Here is a 13,747-nt window from a genome sequence, read left to right as displayed (position 1 = left end):
GTAGTGTATTTGCAAGAACGTAATGTTTCCTTTTATAAGGTAAGAGGAACGTGAAAAGTCCGAAGATGTCCTTTCTTCAATGTGTTGAAATGTGTTTCCTTCATCAAGCCCAAATAGCGCAAATACGTAGTACCTCTTGATCATAAAATGAAAGAGCTTTGGACAAACGTCACCTAAAAGATGCAGCCATTATCATCATAGCCATGAAAGCATCCCAAATGTCCGTTTCAAATGAATTCTCAATCACAGTTGGGGTGCACCTTGGTTTAAGAGTCGTCGAAATGAAGCCGAGCTTGTTGCAGTCCATCCAGCCTTGGTTTCACATGTGAAACGCTCACCCAGAAGCAAATGATGTAAACCATTTTATTTCAAAGCAAAATGAGAACCCCCCCCCAGTATCAGAAACTACCGAAGCCAAGAAATAACTTCTATTTGTACATGGAATGTAAAAACACCTGTGACACAGCAACCTAATGGCAAAATTAGGGACTTCAAATCTCGAAGGGACAGACTTCCTTTGAAATTTCACTTGGAGCCACTCCTGCTAAAAAACAAAACCAACAAAGCATCCTCTTATCTCTCTCTCTCAAATTGTTACTTTTTTCAATTTGCCCTTTTTTACGATCATCAAACAAATGTAAATAGAAGAAATGCAGTGCAAATGGTGATTTGATTGACGAAAGGCAAACCAAATCTTTACAGTTAGCTGGCCCTGTGTGGAAAAGGTACCATGTAGCTTTGAATCCTTTTCATCCCCTTTTCTTCTCTTCTCTTCTCTTGACTTGGTTTGATCTTTACATTTGAATGACAAACTTAAAGTAGGGAAAGGATGCAAAGAAAGATCAAACAAGGAATTACTTTTCATCGACAGCAGCCAGCCAGCCAGCCAGCCAGCCAGCCAGCCAGCGAGCAAAATCCTCACGAGTCCTCTCACTTGGAGTCCAACTTGGCCATTTCCTGAAGGTATATTCCGATGCTCTCGCTGTCAAACACCACAAAGTATATATTTTTCAAAGAGGAGTTGGTGGATGACACAAAGTGGTTGGAGATGGCCTTGAGGACGAGCTGGGCAGCTGTTGGCTTTGGGAATCCATTCCTGTCAGGGAGGGGAGAGCGAAAGGGAGGTTCACCATTTTGACAAACTGAGTCTCAAATTCATCTGGTAACATTGGGAACGCTAAACATTGGCAAGGTTTCCTTTTTGTCACTCAATCAATCCCAGTGACCCCCTGAGCCAAGTTAAAAGCGGGTGCGTCCTCCCTCACCGTCCAGCAGGGAGTGACGGGAAAGCCAAAGACTTGAATTTCTTCTCCTCTGCGGCCGAGAGGCAGTTCTCCACTGTCTTTTCTAGATGTTCTTCACACTTGTCTGAACCCCACTGAGGAACATTGCAGTGAATGACGACGCGGGCGGTCATTCCGCTGGCCTGGCTCACTGCCACTGCACAGTGGCGAGAATAATGCATCAGCAAATGGAGGCCAGCACAAAGATCCGATTCCTTTCTTGCAACAGTGGACAAATGGGTACCTGACGCCACCTCCAAAGGTCCCTGTGCTTTCCGTAACTCCTTGACTCCCTCCAGGAATTCTTGCCCTCCTGCCTTCTCCAAAGCATTGCCTGCAAACAACGCGGCAGCGGCGGCAGCAGCAGCAACAGATGAGGACTAAAAGGTAGAAAGAGGTCTCCAATGCGCTGCTTTCTCACCTACACCGTCTTTGAGGTCCATCTCTGCATTTGTGGGGTTAATGATAGCATCCACCTTGATGGTTCCGATTTTGCCCATTTCAGTCACGGTGAGAGACAGCTGCCGTTCGCCGTCATCCACAGCATGGTGTTGGGAGGAAAAGCCACGGTGAAGAGCAAATGTGGCACATTTAGTCCACAGTCTTCTTACCTTTTGACCAAGGAACAGGCTCTTGGCTGAGAGGATGGTAAAGCCATCTCCTGGGCCATCTTCCACCGTGGAGTTGGGTACGGATTCTTTGTCGTTGTCTGTGCTCTAGGCCAGACGGAGAAGGGTACAAAGTATACGTTAACGCTAGCACTGCTGGGGGGGCTAGTTTTGGTGACGGACCTTTGGTTTTCGCCCTCGTTTGCCTTTAACCTTTTTCGAGGCACTGCTGGCTTTGGCGCTTTTGGCGCGGGCCGATTCCTGCTTCTCGGCCTGGCTGTCGGCTTTGACTCGGCTTCCTCGCTTCTTGGAGAGAAGCTCCGGGTGAATGCGAGGCAGAACTCCTCCGTTCGATATGGTCACGCCACGAAGAAGCTGGAAAATATGGATGGAAAGGTACTGTGTTGTCTCATTTCATCATGATCGAATAAAGCTGATCAGAGAAGCGGTTTTGGAAATGGACGGAAAAACAAAAAAAAAGGTGTCACTAACTCCAGCAACGGACGCTCGTCGCTACCTGGTTAAGCTCCTCGTCGTTGGCCACGGCCAACTTAATATGTCTTGGCGTGATTCGGCCTTTTTTGTTGTCCCTTGCAGCGTTTCCGGCCAACTCCAAAATCTCCGCTACAACGGAGAAGACAGTGGAAATTCATGAGACGTCAGCTATGCCCCCAAATCAGGGTGGCCAAGCATCCGTTAACGTCCACACAGTCATCATTCATGTCAGATGTCGGTTTGGTGCGTTGTGAACGTTGGGTGTTGCTGTCACGATCCGTCTCCGTTTGGTTCCTTCTTTTAATGTTGCCATGGTTTGTGTTGGCGTCGCCCCTCCCCTCCCCTCCCCTCCCGCGTCACCCCTCCCCTCCCCTCCCCTCCCGCGTCACCCCTCCCCTCCCCTCCCCTCCCGCGTCACCTCAATCAATGCAACCGCGGTCACCTGCCTCTCGTTACCTGTCTTGTATTTAAGTCCTGTCCGCGTTTCCCTCCCTGTCGGATTGGTCTCGTCTCATGTCTTCTTGTGTCTAGTCGCCGGTCCGGTCCGGTCCGGTCCGTTCCCGTCTTGTCTCTGGTCGAGCCTCTCGTCTATCTTTGGAGTTCTTCAATAAACCAAGCTGGTCCGAGCTGCATTTGGTCGCCCAGCTCCAATCTCTTCATGACAGTTGCTAATTTGAAATGTTTAAAAAAATGGATCCATTTTGGTGCTAATACGGACTTGGGAAGTGCAGTGTATCTCCAAAAAAGGAGGAGGAGAAGAAAAGTTGGATTGCCACAGAGAGTGTAAGCAAAAAGCCGCGCCGCGCCGCGCCGCGCCGTGCCGTTGCGCTGCCATCTCACCTGCCAAATATTCGATGACTGCTGCCATGTAGACTGGCGCCCCCATGCCAATGCGATATTTATGTGTGCCAGTGCGCAGGTACCTCATCATTCGGCCGACGGGGAAGATGACCCCTGCCCGGGCTGAGCGGGACAGCTTGGTCACCTTCTTTTTCCCCCCTCTGGCTGACATCCTCCCTCCAGATGCGCTAAGAGACACAGGTAAGGATGCACTGCCAGGTGTCCCAATACTTTGCTTGTGTATAGTATATCACGTCCACCGCACCGCACCGCACCGCACCGCGCCGCGAATCGGAGGCGATCATTTTGAATGTAGTTCTGGGAAGCATTTGATGACGTAGTTAAATGACGAAAGCTTATTGCAATATTTTGGAACATTGCGACGCCATTGAGTCACGCGCCGTGTCGTGTCGTGTCTGCACTAACTCGCTCGCTGCACGGCTTGAGTGGAGCGGAGCTGAGCGGAGCGATACAGGCACACTTCACGCAGCCAATGCTGAGGACGGACGGACGGGCGGACGGGCGGGCAGGGGGAGCGCTTCGCAAGCACAAGTCAACAACGCAGCTGCGCAGACGCTGCCGTTGCACATTAGTGTCACTTACTAGCGGTATAAACACGGAATCCGAAACCTTGTGCAGTACCCGAGAGACCTATGCAATGAAATGAATCATTTGGTTGTCAAATGACGCCGCACAACTCGCTCCTGTTATTTCGATAGGTTTTCCTTGACTTGAACAAGGCCCTTCCTTTTCCTTCGCGTCTTATTTTGACATGCACAGTTCCGATCCTCATGACAAGCACATCAGCCATGGAGAGTCGCGCCTGCAAAACATATGCGTGAATGGAGAGCAACGCTCCAAGTTTCCTACCTGTTTTTCTGGCACGCACGCACGTACACGAGACAAGCGCGCCCGCCCGCCTGCCCGCCTGCCCGCCCTCGTTGCTCCTGAAGCGAACACGCCAGATGAATCCAGTCGGCCAGCGCAGCGCAGAGCACAGCTGGCTGTCTCGATGTGATTTAGCTGCGTTCCCCTTCAAGCCCCTGTTAAACACGGCAAGAAGGACAAGCGCAGGGTTTATGGACCTCCGGAGGCTGCTGGCTGGCTGGCTCTGTGCTGCTGCTGCTGCTGCTGCTGCTACTGATGCTGGAAAGGGGAAAAATTCAATACCCGATGGTGGGGGGGGGGGGAACAAAAGCAAAAAAACGCCCCCCTGTAACGACACTTGAAGTGTTTCAATCGCGTCGCGATCCACCAGTTGATTTCGAAGAAGTCTAGGCGCCAGCAACCACCGAAATTGTGGGCTTTCTTTTTGTATATTCTTACAAATGTCGACGTTAAGCTGACAGGCTTTGTCTGATCATGTCACAATGGAAATAGAACGGCGGCCACATTTGGAATGACCTTTGATTTGATTTGACCTTTTCCAATCACTAACGCAGGGGCGTCGCTAGGCGTAAAGCTCGACTGGGGCACAGCGGCCCGCTATCACTACTGGGCTGCGGAGATGGTTAGACAAGTCAAAAAATGCCATGTGAGGTGTGCAATATTATTCTGGCCCCTTGCAGTATTGCATTTCCCCTTTTTAAATTTCTGTCATTTCATCTCAGGCTTTTTGGGGTTTCAATCGGACACACTTCTCCCTCCAACCTTGCCTCTTGCACTCGGTGGAAATGTCAGACAAGGTTTTGTCTTTGCAATTTTATTGAGCATGCAGGCAAGTACATTGGAATCCAAAATGCTTAAGGCTACATAGTGTTCAAAACGAGCATGCAGGCGACCACAACAATCCAAAACGCTTAAGGCTACATCATGTTGCAGGCAGGCAGGCAGGCAGGCGACAACAATCATCCAAATCAGCTCACGACTACTGTTCAGCTTCCGCTTGGGTCATGACGTGCGTAACTTTAGCAAATCTGTCAAGTAGAGAAAATGTCTTGTTACAAATCGACTTTTCGGAACCTCTATTGTTCCAAATCAGCTCACGGCTACTGTTCAGCTTCCGCTTGGGTCATGACGTGCGTAACTTTAGCAAATCTGTCAAGTAGAGAAAATGTCTTGTTCCAAATCGACTTTTCGGAACCTCTATTGTTCCAAATCAGCTCACGGCTACTGTTCAGCTTCCGCTCGGGTCATGACGTGCGTAACTTTAGCAAATCTGTCAAGTAGAGAAAATGTCTTGTTCCAAATCGACTTTTCGGAACCTCTATTGTTCCAAATCAGCTCACGGCTACTGTTCAGCTTCCGCTCGGGTCATGACGTGCGTAACTTTAGCAAATCTGTCAAGTAGAGAAAATGTCTTGTTCCAAATCGACTTTTCGGAACCTCTATTGTTCCAAATCAGCTCACGGCTACTGTTCAGCTTCCGCTTGGGTCATGACGTGCGTAACTTTAGCAAATCTGTCAAGTAGAGAAAATGTCTTGTTACAAATCGACTTTTCGGAACCTCTATTGTCATTTTAAACACTGTATTATACTTTTAAATGTCCTTTGTTGGTCAACATTTGAAAGTCAAGCTGGATGATTTAAATCCACCTTCTCCTTGATTGAACTAAATCAGAAAATAAACAAGAGTATATTGCTCTCTGGCCTTCCTATGCTAGAAGTGTGCAGTTCTGCTGCAAAGTTTGCCCGCCAACTTTCATTGGCTCTCGCTCCATCGTTCTCTTACTGGTTGTCCATGACATTCACAACATTGACCTACGCTCGGCTCCAACGCCATCTTTGAAATATTTGGAGCGTTTTGCTTTTAGAACCTCTTCCTGGGCTCATTTTGATTTCGTAACGTCGGTGCTTTTTTAAATTTTTTTTTTATCCCAGACTCGACTTCCGATTACCTTTTGAGAAGTATATTTGCGCGCGCGTTGTCGTCGTTTGGCTCACAACGGCTTCGTCTGGAGCTCCACTTGGAGGTGGTTAGCCCTCAGCAAGGTGTCGCCAAGCAGGTGCAGCTGCGTGATGTTATCGGGGCGGTACATTTGGTACGGGCGGATGAGCGGAAGGTCCTCGTCGATGAGCGTGCGGAAGGCCTGCTCGCCGCACTGGATGACAATCTAAGCACAGCGGGACAAATGGGTGTCAACAAAGCAGACTTTTGACTTTGGTCACGCGGGAGGGAGCACGCGAGCGAGGCAAGGCGCGTTTGTGACGTCGTCCGCCGTCACCTTGAAAGGGACGCCTTGTTTAGCGGCAGTCAGCGTAGCGTTTTTTTGCATGCTCAAACTCAACTGCAGCGCCACTTTGGTTGAGCCCATGTGCAGGCTGACTTGAAACCTGCAGCAAACGCACAAACATCATCACGGGAGACGAGCGGATTGATTTTCCTGCTCCCGAATCGTACGGCACGTCGTACCTGTCCGTCCGGCTGACTCGTCCTGTGATTGTGATGTTGTCGTTCACACGGAGACCGTTGTCAAAATGGACATAGAAGTAGTGGTGCTGCACACATACACATGATCTTGATTGAGCATCATTTTGGCACTCCGCTCTGCGTCGATCTAACTCACCGCATCATATGTCATGGTGAGCATGCTGGTGGAGAACTTCGGATTGCTTTGCGGATCGGCTTGACTCCCAAGCGCATAAAAGGCTGTGGGCATTTTACACATGAATATATTGGGAGTTTTGCAGGACATCCGCATCCATCTTCCAGTCTGAAAGACAAACGGGATAGGGAGGGTTAGGGAGGAGCATTTTCAGCCGACGCTGTGGACCAAATACTCATTTCTGCACATACCTGGGAAGCGGCCGCCACGCACCCGTTTGACCCAAACAAGTTGGGTTCTCCGGAGTTCCAGTCGGTAAATGTCACATTGCGGTGGTCCGACCACATGAAGGCGCCGCCAACTGCCAAGTCGTTCAATCCTGTCCACCTGTTGCCGGTGTCTACGGGAAATGGATGGGATCAGATGAGATGAGATGAGATGACGGGGTCAGATGTGTTGGCGTGAAGCAGCCTTCTCACCAAAGTACAAGGAGTCTTTCAGCCACTCCTGCTCGGCCTTGGACTGGATGGACACGAGCTCAGCGCCAAGACCTTTGCAGGCGTATTCAGCATCAGCCCATGGCTTTTTCTCCTCAAAAGTTTTGTAGCAAAAGCCTGCAAACTCCGCCCAGTCGGGTCCTGAGCATCTCAGCTCTGTCGATGGATGAGATCCCGCGTCATCAAAAGTTGCAGCGCAAAGACTGATGATTGATAAACTCACCTCCGTCTGCAAAGGTGAAAGCCTTTTCGGCGTCATGTCTGTGGATATGGAAAGGCTATTAGGGAGCGGACTTCAAAGAGGCGGCCGGCCAGCCAGCCAGCCAGCCAGCCAGCCAGCCAGCCAGCCAGCCAGCCAGGCAGCCAGCCAGCCAGCCAGGCAGCCAGCCAGGCAGCCAGGCAGCCAGCCAGCCAGCCAGCCAGCCAGGCAGCCAGCCAGCCAGCCAGCCAGCCAGCCACGCAGGCAGGCAGCCAGCCACGCAGGCAGGCAGGCCACTCACTCTTGCACGACGAGTCCGTTTTGAGTGAAGACGGTGACGACTTTTTTCAGCGCGCTCATCAAAGTACACACTCCTCCCATCTCCTTTAGAATGACGCCGGCGTGAAGAGCGGCCGCGCAGATGCTGGAACTCTGCGCTCACAGAAGAAATCAATGAGAACTCAAGCGGCAAGCTCAGGCTATCATCCATCACGTACCACTTTGTACAAGAACTTTTCCAAGTGTGCGTAACCCGATTGGGAGCAACCTGCTGAACAGTAGACCCTGCAAAAGACAGACGCAGCTGAAAGGTTTCAGGAAATAGCTTTCCTTCCTGTCACTCAACGCGCGCGGCGGCGACTTACGTCTTTGGAGCATGGTAGAAGCGGATGCTTTCGGCGGTGTCATTGCAGCGGATCAGATCTGTGGGGGGCAGGCAGGCAGGCAGGCAGGCAGGCAGGCAGGCAAAAGACGAAAAGTTAGAGCAGCAGCAGCAGCAGCAGCAGCAGCAGCAGCAGCAGCAGCATTCTTGTTTTGTCTTGCTCACTGTCAGGCACGCATCCTAAGACACCACAGCGGAGGCCAAAGCTCCCGCTGTACTCCAAGGGCAGGATGCGGATGAAGCGAGCCGACAGGGGCGTGTCCAGAAGCTGAGTCCCGCCGGTGACAAACTAGAGAGAAGATTAGCTTTGAATCGGGGCTGAAATCGGCATCTGATCTGTCTTCTCACTCACTTGCTGAGAGTGGTTAGTCCATAACACTTTGTCCATGCTATGTTGCATGGCAAGTTTGGACCAGGACGTGACGGCAATAGAAGGACACGACTGGATGACGATAGCCGTCACTTTTGCCACCCGTCTGAGGTCCATCTGGATCCAGCTGCCGATTGCTGAAGACGGGGGCTCAATTCAAACTGCAAGCACGCATGCACGCACGCACGCACGAGCGAGTCCTGAATTTTCTACGTACGGTTTTCGCTTGGCTTCCAGCAGCTCAGCCATTCCAGGGCCGCGTGGTCAGGGCTGCTTTTTCTTTGGGAGGAGGAGGCTGAAAACCACACGTGGGCCTCTTGAAGGCACTCTTGGGAAAAGCAACAAGTTACCATTGCGCTCAAAGGACTCCCTCCATTCTTTTGAGAACAACAAGATGAAGCTTACCTTGGGGTTTACAGCTGTAGACCATCTGGAGGTATTTGGAGACATTAGGGCAGGCGTTGGTCGCCATAGGCTCAATGAAGCACTCGCGATGGTTCTTGCATTGGTTCCTGTAGTGAAGGAGGCCACCTTCCACCGTGCACTCTTCTGCAAGTCACAACACAGCCATAGCAGCAGGCCTGTTGTACGTAGTAGCCTTATCCAAGACATGAAATATTTCTCCACTGGCGTCCTACCGCTCAGGGCTCTTCCACAGACGTGCCGACTCCTCCATCCGTAGAAGGCTGACTGGATACGGATGACTTGACCCTCAGGACACGCGATGCGGTTGGCTCCGTCCATGCACACGTCGCGCTTGACGAAGCCTATGGGGGGGCGGCGGCCATGGAAGGAAGGGAGGGAGGGAGGAAGGAAGGAAGGAAGGAAGGAAGGAAGGAGGCTCATTTCTCTCTCTCTCGCTCTCTCGTAGCCTTTGGAGTGACTTTCTTACCGTCGTGAGGCAGCCGCAGAGGTTTTGCCGTCTTTGCTGCAAGACCAAAGGCAAACACGCATGTCGACACCATGCCGCCTGCATATCAAGAGTAGCGTCAGGTCGTACCTCTTCTCATGCAGATGTAGCTGCTCAGGTCGTAGCAATTGCTCATTTTCCAGGAGCTGCTGCCGCTGACAAATCTCAGACATCCATAGCTATCCAGGTCAGCTGCGACAAAAAACGTCCAGCTGCATTTTATGACGCAAGCAAGCCGATAGATAGATAAATGTTAGCCGGCTTTCAGACAAACCTGCGTTCAATCGGGTGTAAGCGAAAGGGGTTCCATCCGCCCACTTGGCGCCGTCGCGAAGAAAGGACGTATTGGCATTCATCCAAAAAGAGACATCGTCGCCCAGCAGAACCTTGCTGTGACCTTTGGACCCAAGTTCAAACACAAAGCAAGAGTTAACAAGTGCTGAAGAGCGCGCGCAATGCGTGTTGCAGGATGGCAGGAGAGGTCAGACAGGCTGGAGAGAGAGAGAGAGAGAGAGAGAGAGAGAGAGAGAGAATAGGCTAGGAAGAGCTAGACAGACCCTACCAAGTATGAAACCCTGCTCATAGGAGTTGGTGATGGTGAGCAGGCTGGCTCCATTGAGGGCGCAGTCATCTCGTGCCTCCCTCCAGCGACTCCGGTCGCTTCTTATTAGGTAGCAGAAGTTGTTGACCGGGTTGTTCAGCCACATCCAGCCGCATTGGTCATTCCAGTCTGCAAGCAACAAGTCGGGAGAAACAACAAGTCGGGAGACACAACAAGTCGGGAGACACATGGCACACAAGCTGTGATGGCGGCGGCGGCCACTGACCTGGCCGATGAAGCCAGGCTGCAGGGATGCACGCCAAAGAGAGGGAGCAAAAAATGAGATGAGCACAAATCAACTGGCTGGCTGGCTGGCTGGCTCGCTCGCTATGACCCACGGACCTATTTTACAGACGACTGCAGCCCGATTGGAGCAGTTGTAGTCAAAGAGCTCTCCGGAATCTAACAGGTAAGCGCAGTTCAGCCTCTCATCTCTGGAACTTTTCTTCGACCACACCATTTTGCGCTGTGGACCATGTCGGTGTGCTTAGCAAGGGCCTTCTTTCATGTTGGACTCAAGTGAGTTAAATAGCATGCAAAGGTTTTCTCATCATGACACTTGGCGCCTCCCAAATTGCATTTTTCGTTCTTTCTTTTCCTGTCTGTCACATATTGTGTGGGAAGCTTCTTGCAAATGTTCAATCTTGCCAAATGAAAATGCTGCGTTACTTACGCTCAGTTGCCTATCAGTGCGTGTGCCGTCAGTTAACAGATACTCAGTACTGGTTGACATGCTGTTCACGTCCCTCTCAAGGCCCACCCAGGGAGATCTCGTTGCATTGTTCTTCGACACGTGCTGGACGACTCGCGTGTGATCTTAAGCAAGGAGAATAGCAGCAGCAGCTTGGAGACTTTTGGCCAAACTTGATGGCTGGCATTGTGTTGCTATGTGCTAAGCCTTCCTCACCGTACACCCATTTGGCATGGTGCCGCGAGAGGTAGTATGCAACGCTGCCTCCCCGTTGTCTGCAGTAGGACTTAGCTCCCAACCAGGTTTTAAGCGTCTTCCCAAAATGATAACAAAATTGGCCATAGATCAAGCCACCGTGGCTGCAGACAGAAGCTGAAGGCCAAAAGTAATATTGAGAGAAAAACCACCACAGTTGCTCGCTCAAGTGCAAAAATGCCACTCACTGTGCATGGGCTTGAAGAGAAAAGGGGCGTCTTTCTCGGAGCCTGCGGGAAGAAAAACAACGTGATTGCGCCTCTCCGTCCGTCCCTCCCTCCGTCCGTCCGTCCTTTCTTTCTTTGCAACGTGACGACCGTCGAGTGTGGGCTTACCGTTTGTGATTTTGCATATGTACGGCAATGCGGATTCGCACGGGCCGTATCTCCACGAGCCGTTGGAGGCGAGACCGCCTTGATTGACGTACACGCACGGCTCAATTTCAGATCTGTTGGTTGGTTGGTTGGTTGGTTGGTTGGTGCAAGTTGTGTACAATGACCGACAAAGAGGGACAAAGCAAATGTCCAAACAAATTAAGAACAGCAACAAAAGACCCCATCACAGCTTTTTTATTCGCCATGTTTGAGCGTGCCAAACAAGGAATTTGACTTCGGACTTTGAGAGCAGGTTTCAAAGCAAAGCAAAGCAAAGCCTTTTCCTCTAACCTTCCGTTTTGATTGGGAGCCCAGTTGGTGTAGTTGACCACAGTTTTGTCGGACCAAGTCTTCCTTGGCCCTTTGACCAAGTGACACCAGGTGCTGTGGCATTCCTGCAGGGAACAAACAATGCATTGCTGGCGCTGGTCAATCCCGTCGCACAACGCCATCAAAAGACGCTCGCTCGCTCAGTGGCTAAGCTTCGACCCACCAGATTGGAGAGTCCGATCCAGAAGGGAACGTCGCCCATTGTCTGCTTCACAAAGTCTTCCTCTCCCTTGGAGGTGATGGAGGTCAGGTCGGCGCCCATCATGGTGCAGTTGTTGTGGGCTCCCAGCCAACCGTTGTTGACGTTTATACTCTTGTAACAGTTGGGGCCGTAGCGCCTCCATCCGCGTTGGCACACCAGCGCTAGATGCACAGTGACTGATCTCAAAACATCTTCCTTCATTTGTGGCCATCACACATGCCCATCTTATCACAAATGAGCGATCATTCATTCAGAGTACGAGTGTGCCTCATCTTCCAATTGACCATCTTAGCCTCCTCACTTTGGAGGGCAGACTTGAATCTTCATTCTCAGACAGATGACATGGAATCACTTGATTTATCACTTGATTGGTGTCAAATTGGAAGGTGTGCGCGTGCGCATGCGCGCGCGCGCGCGCGCGCGCGCATCATCAATCCCCAAGGCGCGGTGTACTACGCACCATATCAAACTGAAAGTGCAGTGGAAAGTCGTGAACTTGACATCAAAGGAAACAAAACAGAGCCAAACTGGAAGAACAAGACGAGCTAGTACGCCATAAAAATGGATAAAAGACAAGCGATGGCGACATCACGGGGAAAAAAAATCAGCACGCAGAAAACCAGTTGTAATTCTCACATTCACACGTCCTAGCTCCAGAAATTGCACCTTCTTGTCATGTCAAACAATTTGTTTGGTTAATGGGGTCAATTGCTTGAGAAATGGGGAAAGGCGTCATTTGTTTGGTTCATGGGGTCAATTGCTTGAGAAATGGGGAAAGGCGTCATTTGTTTGGTCAATTGCTTGAGAAATGGGGAAAGGCGTTTTACAACCTTAGTTCAACTTCCGAATAATACCTATTCCGTTGACATTCTCCCCAAATGCGTTGCCTTGAAGTATTCCTTTCCTTTTGGAACAATTCCAAGTGAATTGGCTTACCGTTACCAAACGTCTTCCAGACGCTCAAGGCAAGCACTAACACGCCAAGTGCGCGCATCATCATCATGGTGTCCGCAGCCCGCCCGAAAAAGTCAGCGGCGGCGGCGGCGGCAGCAGCAGGGTTCGGATTTGAATTTCTTCTACGGGTCCAGCGGAGAAGAGATTTGAGGGTAGCACAGCGCTCACAGCCGACCGACCGACCGGCTCACAAGGCCGAGCGAGCAGGCGTGCAGACACGCCACAGAGCAAACGTGACGTGGGACGCGCGATGGTCATGACGAAGAGCTGGAGTCTTCATTCCCTCTCAAAGCGCCTTATGGTGTCACTTGAAAGCTTCGGCCGTCTTGGCAGCTCCGCTCCTCCCTCCCTCCCTCGCTCGCTCGGCTTTGAATGAAGGCAGGTAGGCAGGCAGGCAGGCAGGCAGGCAGGCAGGGACAGGAGTTCAAGTGAGGGCAACATGATCAAATGGAGATCTTTTGCCCTAAATTGGATTGATCTCAAAATGATTTGATAGCCGCAAAATCAATGCGTGCTCCTTGTAATGAGCCGAGAGCCATGCATCTTCTTCTTTGGCTGCCACAAGGCGAGAAGCCAGATCCAGCACATGGAGTTAAAGGGAGAGAGAGAGAAAAACCAAATCATGCTGTCTGTGGCCAAAGCACTGGGCGGGCTCACCCTTCTGTCCCTATGGCCATAGATTTGATATATTGATGAGATATATATATATATATATGTATAGACACATTTCCATCTAGGTATCATATTTCGCTCTTTGACTCCATCTCTATGGATTGTATACAGTTGGCTCCTGTTGTTTTCATCTTGTGCAGCAGCTATGCTGTTTCAAACTGTGTGAGCAACAGCAATTGGAACAGGAAATATTCATTTCATGTCAAATAGTCTTGCTTTTGTAAAGAAACATTTCATGAAATGCTTAGGAGTGAGTCCAATTGTGATTTGACTTCTTGTCAAATGGAATTCTTTAATGAATCATCACATGTTTCTATGTG

The 13,747-nt window shown here is 50.7% G+C and overlaps 2 protein-coding genes and 1 long non-coding RNA gene across 6 annotated transcripts; 1 reads left to right on the top strand and 2 right to left on the bottom strand.

The window, feature by feature from the left end:
* Positions 1-349: 349 nt before the first annotated feature.
* Positions 350-4,238, bottom strand: macroh2a2 (macroH2A.2 histone). 2 transcript variants are annotated; one of them, XM_088384068.1, is made up of 9 exons: positions 4,097-4,238; positions 3,227-3,414; positions 2,409-2,515; positions 2,075-2,266; positions 1,895-1,999; positions 1,705-1,804; positions 1,528-1,617; positions 1,266-1,440; positions 350-1,096 (listed from the first exon to the last, which is right to left on the bottom strand). In XM_088384068.1, the coding sequence occupies exons 2-9, from the start codon at positions 3,396-3,398 to the stop codon at positions 931-933; spliced, it is 1,107 nt and encodes a 368-aa protein (XP_088240194.1). In that variant the 5' UTR covers positions 3,399-3,414; positions 4,097-4,238; the 3' UTR covers positions 350-930. The 2 variants fall into 2 exon arrangements, with proteins under 2 accessions (XP_088240194.1, XP_088240195.1); XM_088384069.1 differs by having other exon boundaries at positions 2,105-2,266.
* LOC148392744 (uncharacterized) lies at positions 3,216-6,635 on the top strand. The gene is made up of 2 exons (XR_015860137.1): positions 3,216-3,427; positions 4,669-6,635. It is a non-coding gene; the product is annotated as an uncharacterized LOC148392744 (long non-coding RNA).
* On the bottom strand, positions 4,913-13,076 carry LOC148392743 (C-type mannose receptor 2-like). Of its 3 annotated transcripts, none has more exons than XM_088384040.1 (29): positions 12,738-13,076; positions 11,763-11,962; positions 11,561-11,664; positions 11,231-11,343; positions 11,084-11,125; positions 10,857-11,012; positions 10,623-10,765; positions 10,292-10,415; positions 10,176-10,193; positions 9,911-10,078; positions 9,623-9,745; positions 9,439-9,540; positions 9,331-9,366; positions 9,077-9,205; positions 8,844-8,987; positions 8,656-8,766; positions 8,421-8,575; positions 8,234-8,357; positions 8,052-8,109; positions 7,905-7,971; positions 7,709-7,839; positions 7,432-7,469; positions 7,191-7,364; positions 6,963-7,111; positions 6,733-6,879; positions 6,579-6,664; positions 6,391-6,499; positions 6,064-6,279; positions 4,913-5,142 (listed from the first exon to the last, which is right to left on the bottom strand). In XM_088384040.1, the coding sequence occupies exons 1-28, from the start codon at positions 12,802-12,804 to the stop codon at positions 6,106-6,108; spliced, it is 3,192 nt and encodes a 1,063-aa protein (XP_088240166.1). In that variant the 5' UTR covers positions 12,805-13,076; the 3' UTR covers positions 4,913-5,142; positions 6,064-6,105. The 3 variants fall into 3 exon arrangements, with proteins under 3 accessions (XP_088240166.1, XP_088240165.1, XP_088240167.1); XM_088384039.1 differs by lacking the exon at positions 4,913-5,142 and adding an exon at positions 5,171-5,626; XM_088384041.1 differs by lacking the exon at positions 4,913-5,142 and adding an exon at positions 5,171-5,505.
* Positions 13,077-13,747: the final 671 nt, after the last annotated feature.

The sequence above is a fragment of the Syngnathus floridae genome, chromosome 9 (genome assembly GCF_059516105.1).
Source record: "Syngnathus floridae isolate MCC-2025c chromosome 9, RoL_Sflo_1.0, whole genome shotgun sequence".
In the NCBI taxonomy this organism is placed as follows: Eukaryota; Metazoa; Chordata; class Actinopteri; order Syngnathiformes; family Syngnathidae; genus Syngnathus; species Syngnathus floridae.
This window is presented reverse-complemented; position numbering and strand designations above follow the sequence as displayed.

Excerpts from the sequence above, each read along its gene's own strand:
- macroh2a2 (XM_088384068.1), bottom strand. The coding sequence starts at position 3,398 with ATGTCAGCCAGAGGGGGGAAAAAGAAGGTGACCAAGCTGTCCCGCTCA. Across the intron at positions 1,805-1,894 it reads GCCTGTTCCTTGGTCAAAAG|CTGTCTCTCACCGTGACTGA; the intron begins GTAAGAAGACTG and ends GGCGAACGGCAG. Across the intron at positions 1,097-1,265 it reads CCGTCACTCCCTGCTGGACG|GAATGGATTCCCAAAGCCAA; the intron begins GTGAGGGAGGAC and ends CCTCCCTGACAG.
- LOC148392743 (XM_088384040.1), bottom strand. The coding sequence starts at position 12,804 with ATGATGATGATGCGCGCACTTGGCGTGTTAGTGCTTGCCTTGAGCGTC. Across the intron at positions 10,766-10,856 it reads CCATGCCAAATGGGTGTACG|ATCACACGCGAGTCGTCCAG; the intron begins GTGAGGAAGGCT and ends TCCTTGCTTAAG. Across the intron at positions 7,112-7,190 it reads GAAAGACTCCTTGTACTTTG|ACACCGGCAACAGGTGGACA; the intron begins GTGAGAAGGCTG and ends CATTTCCCGTAG.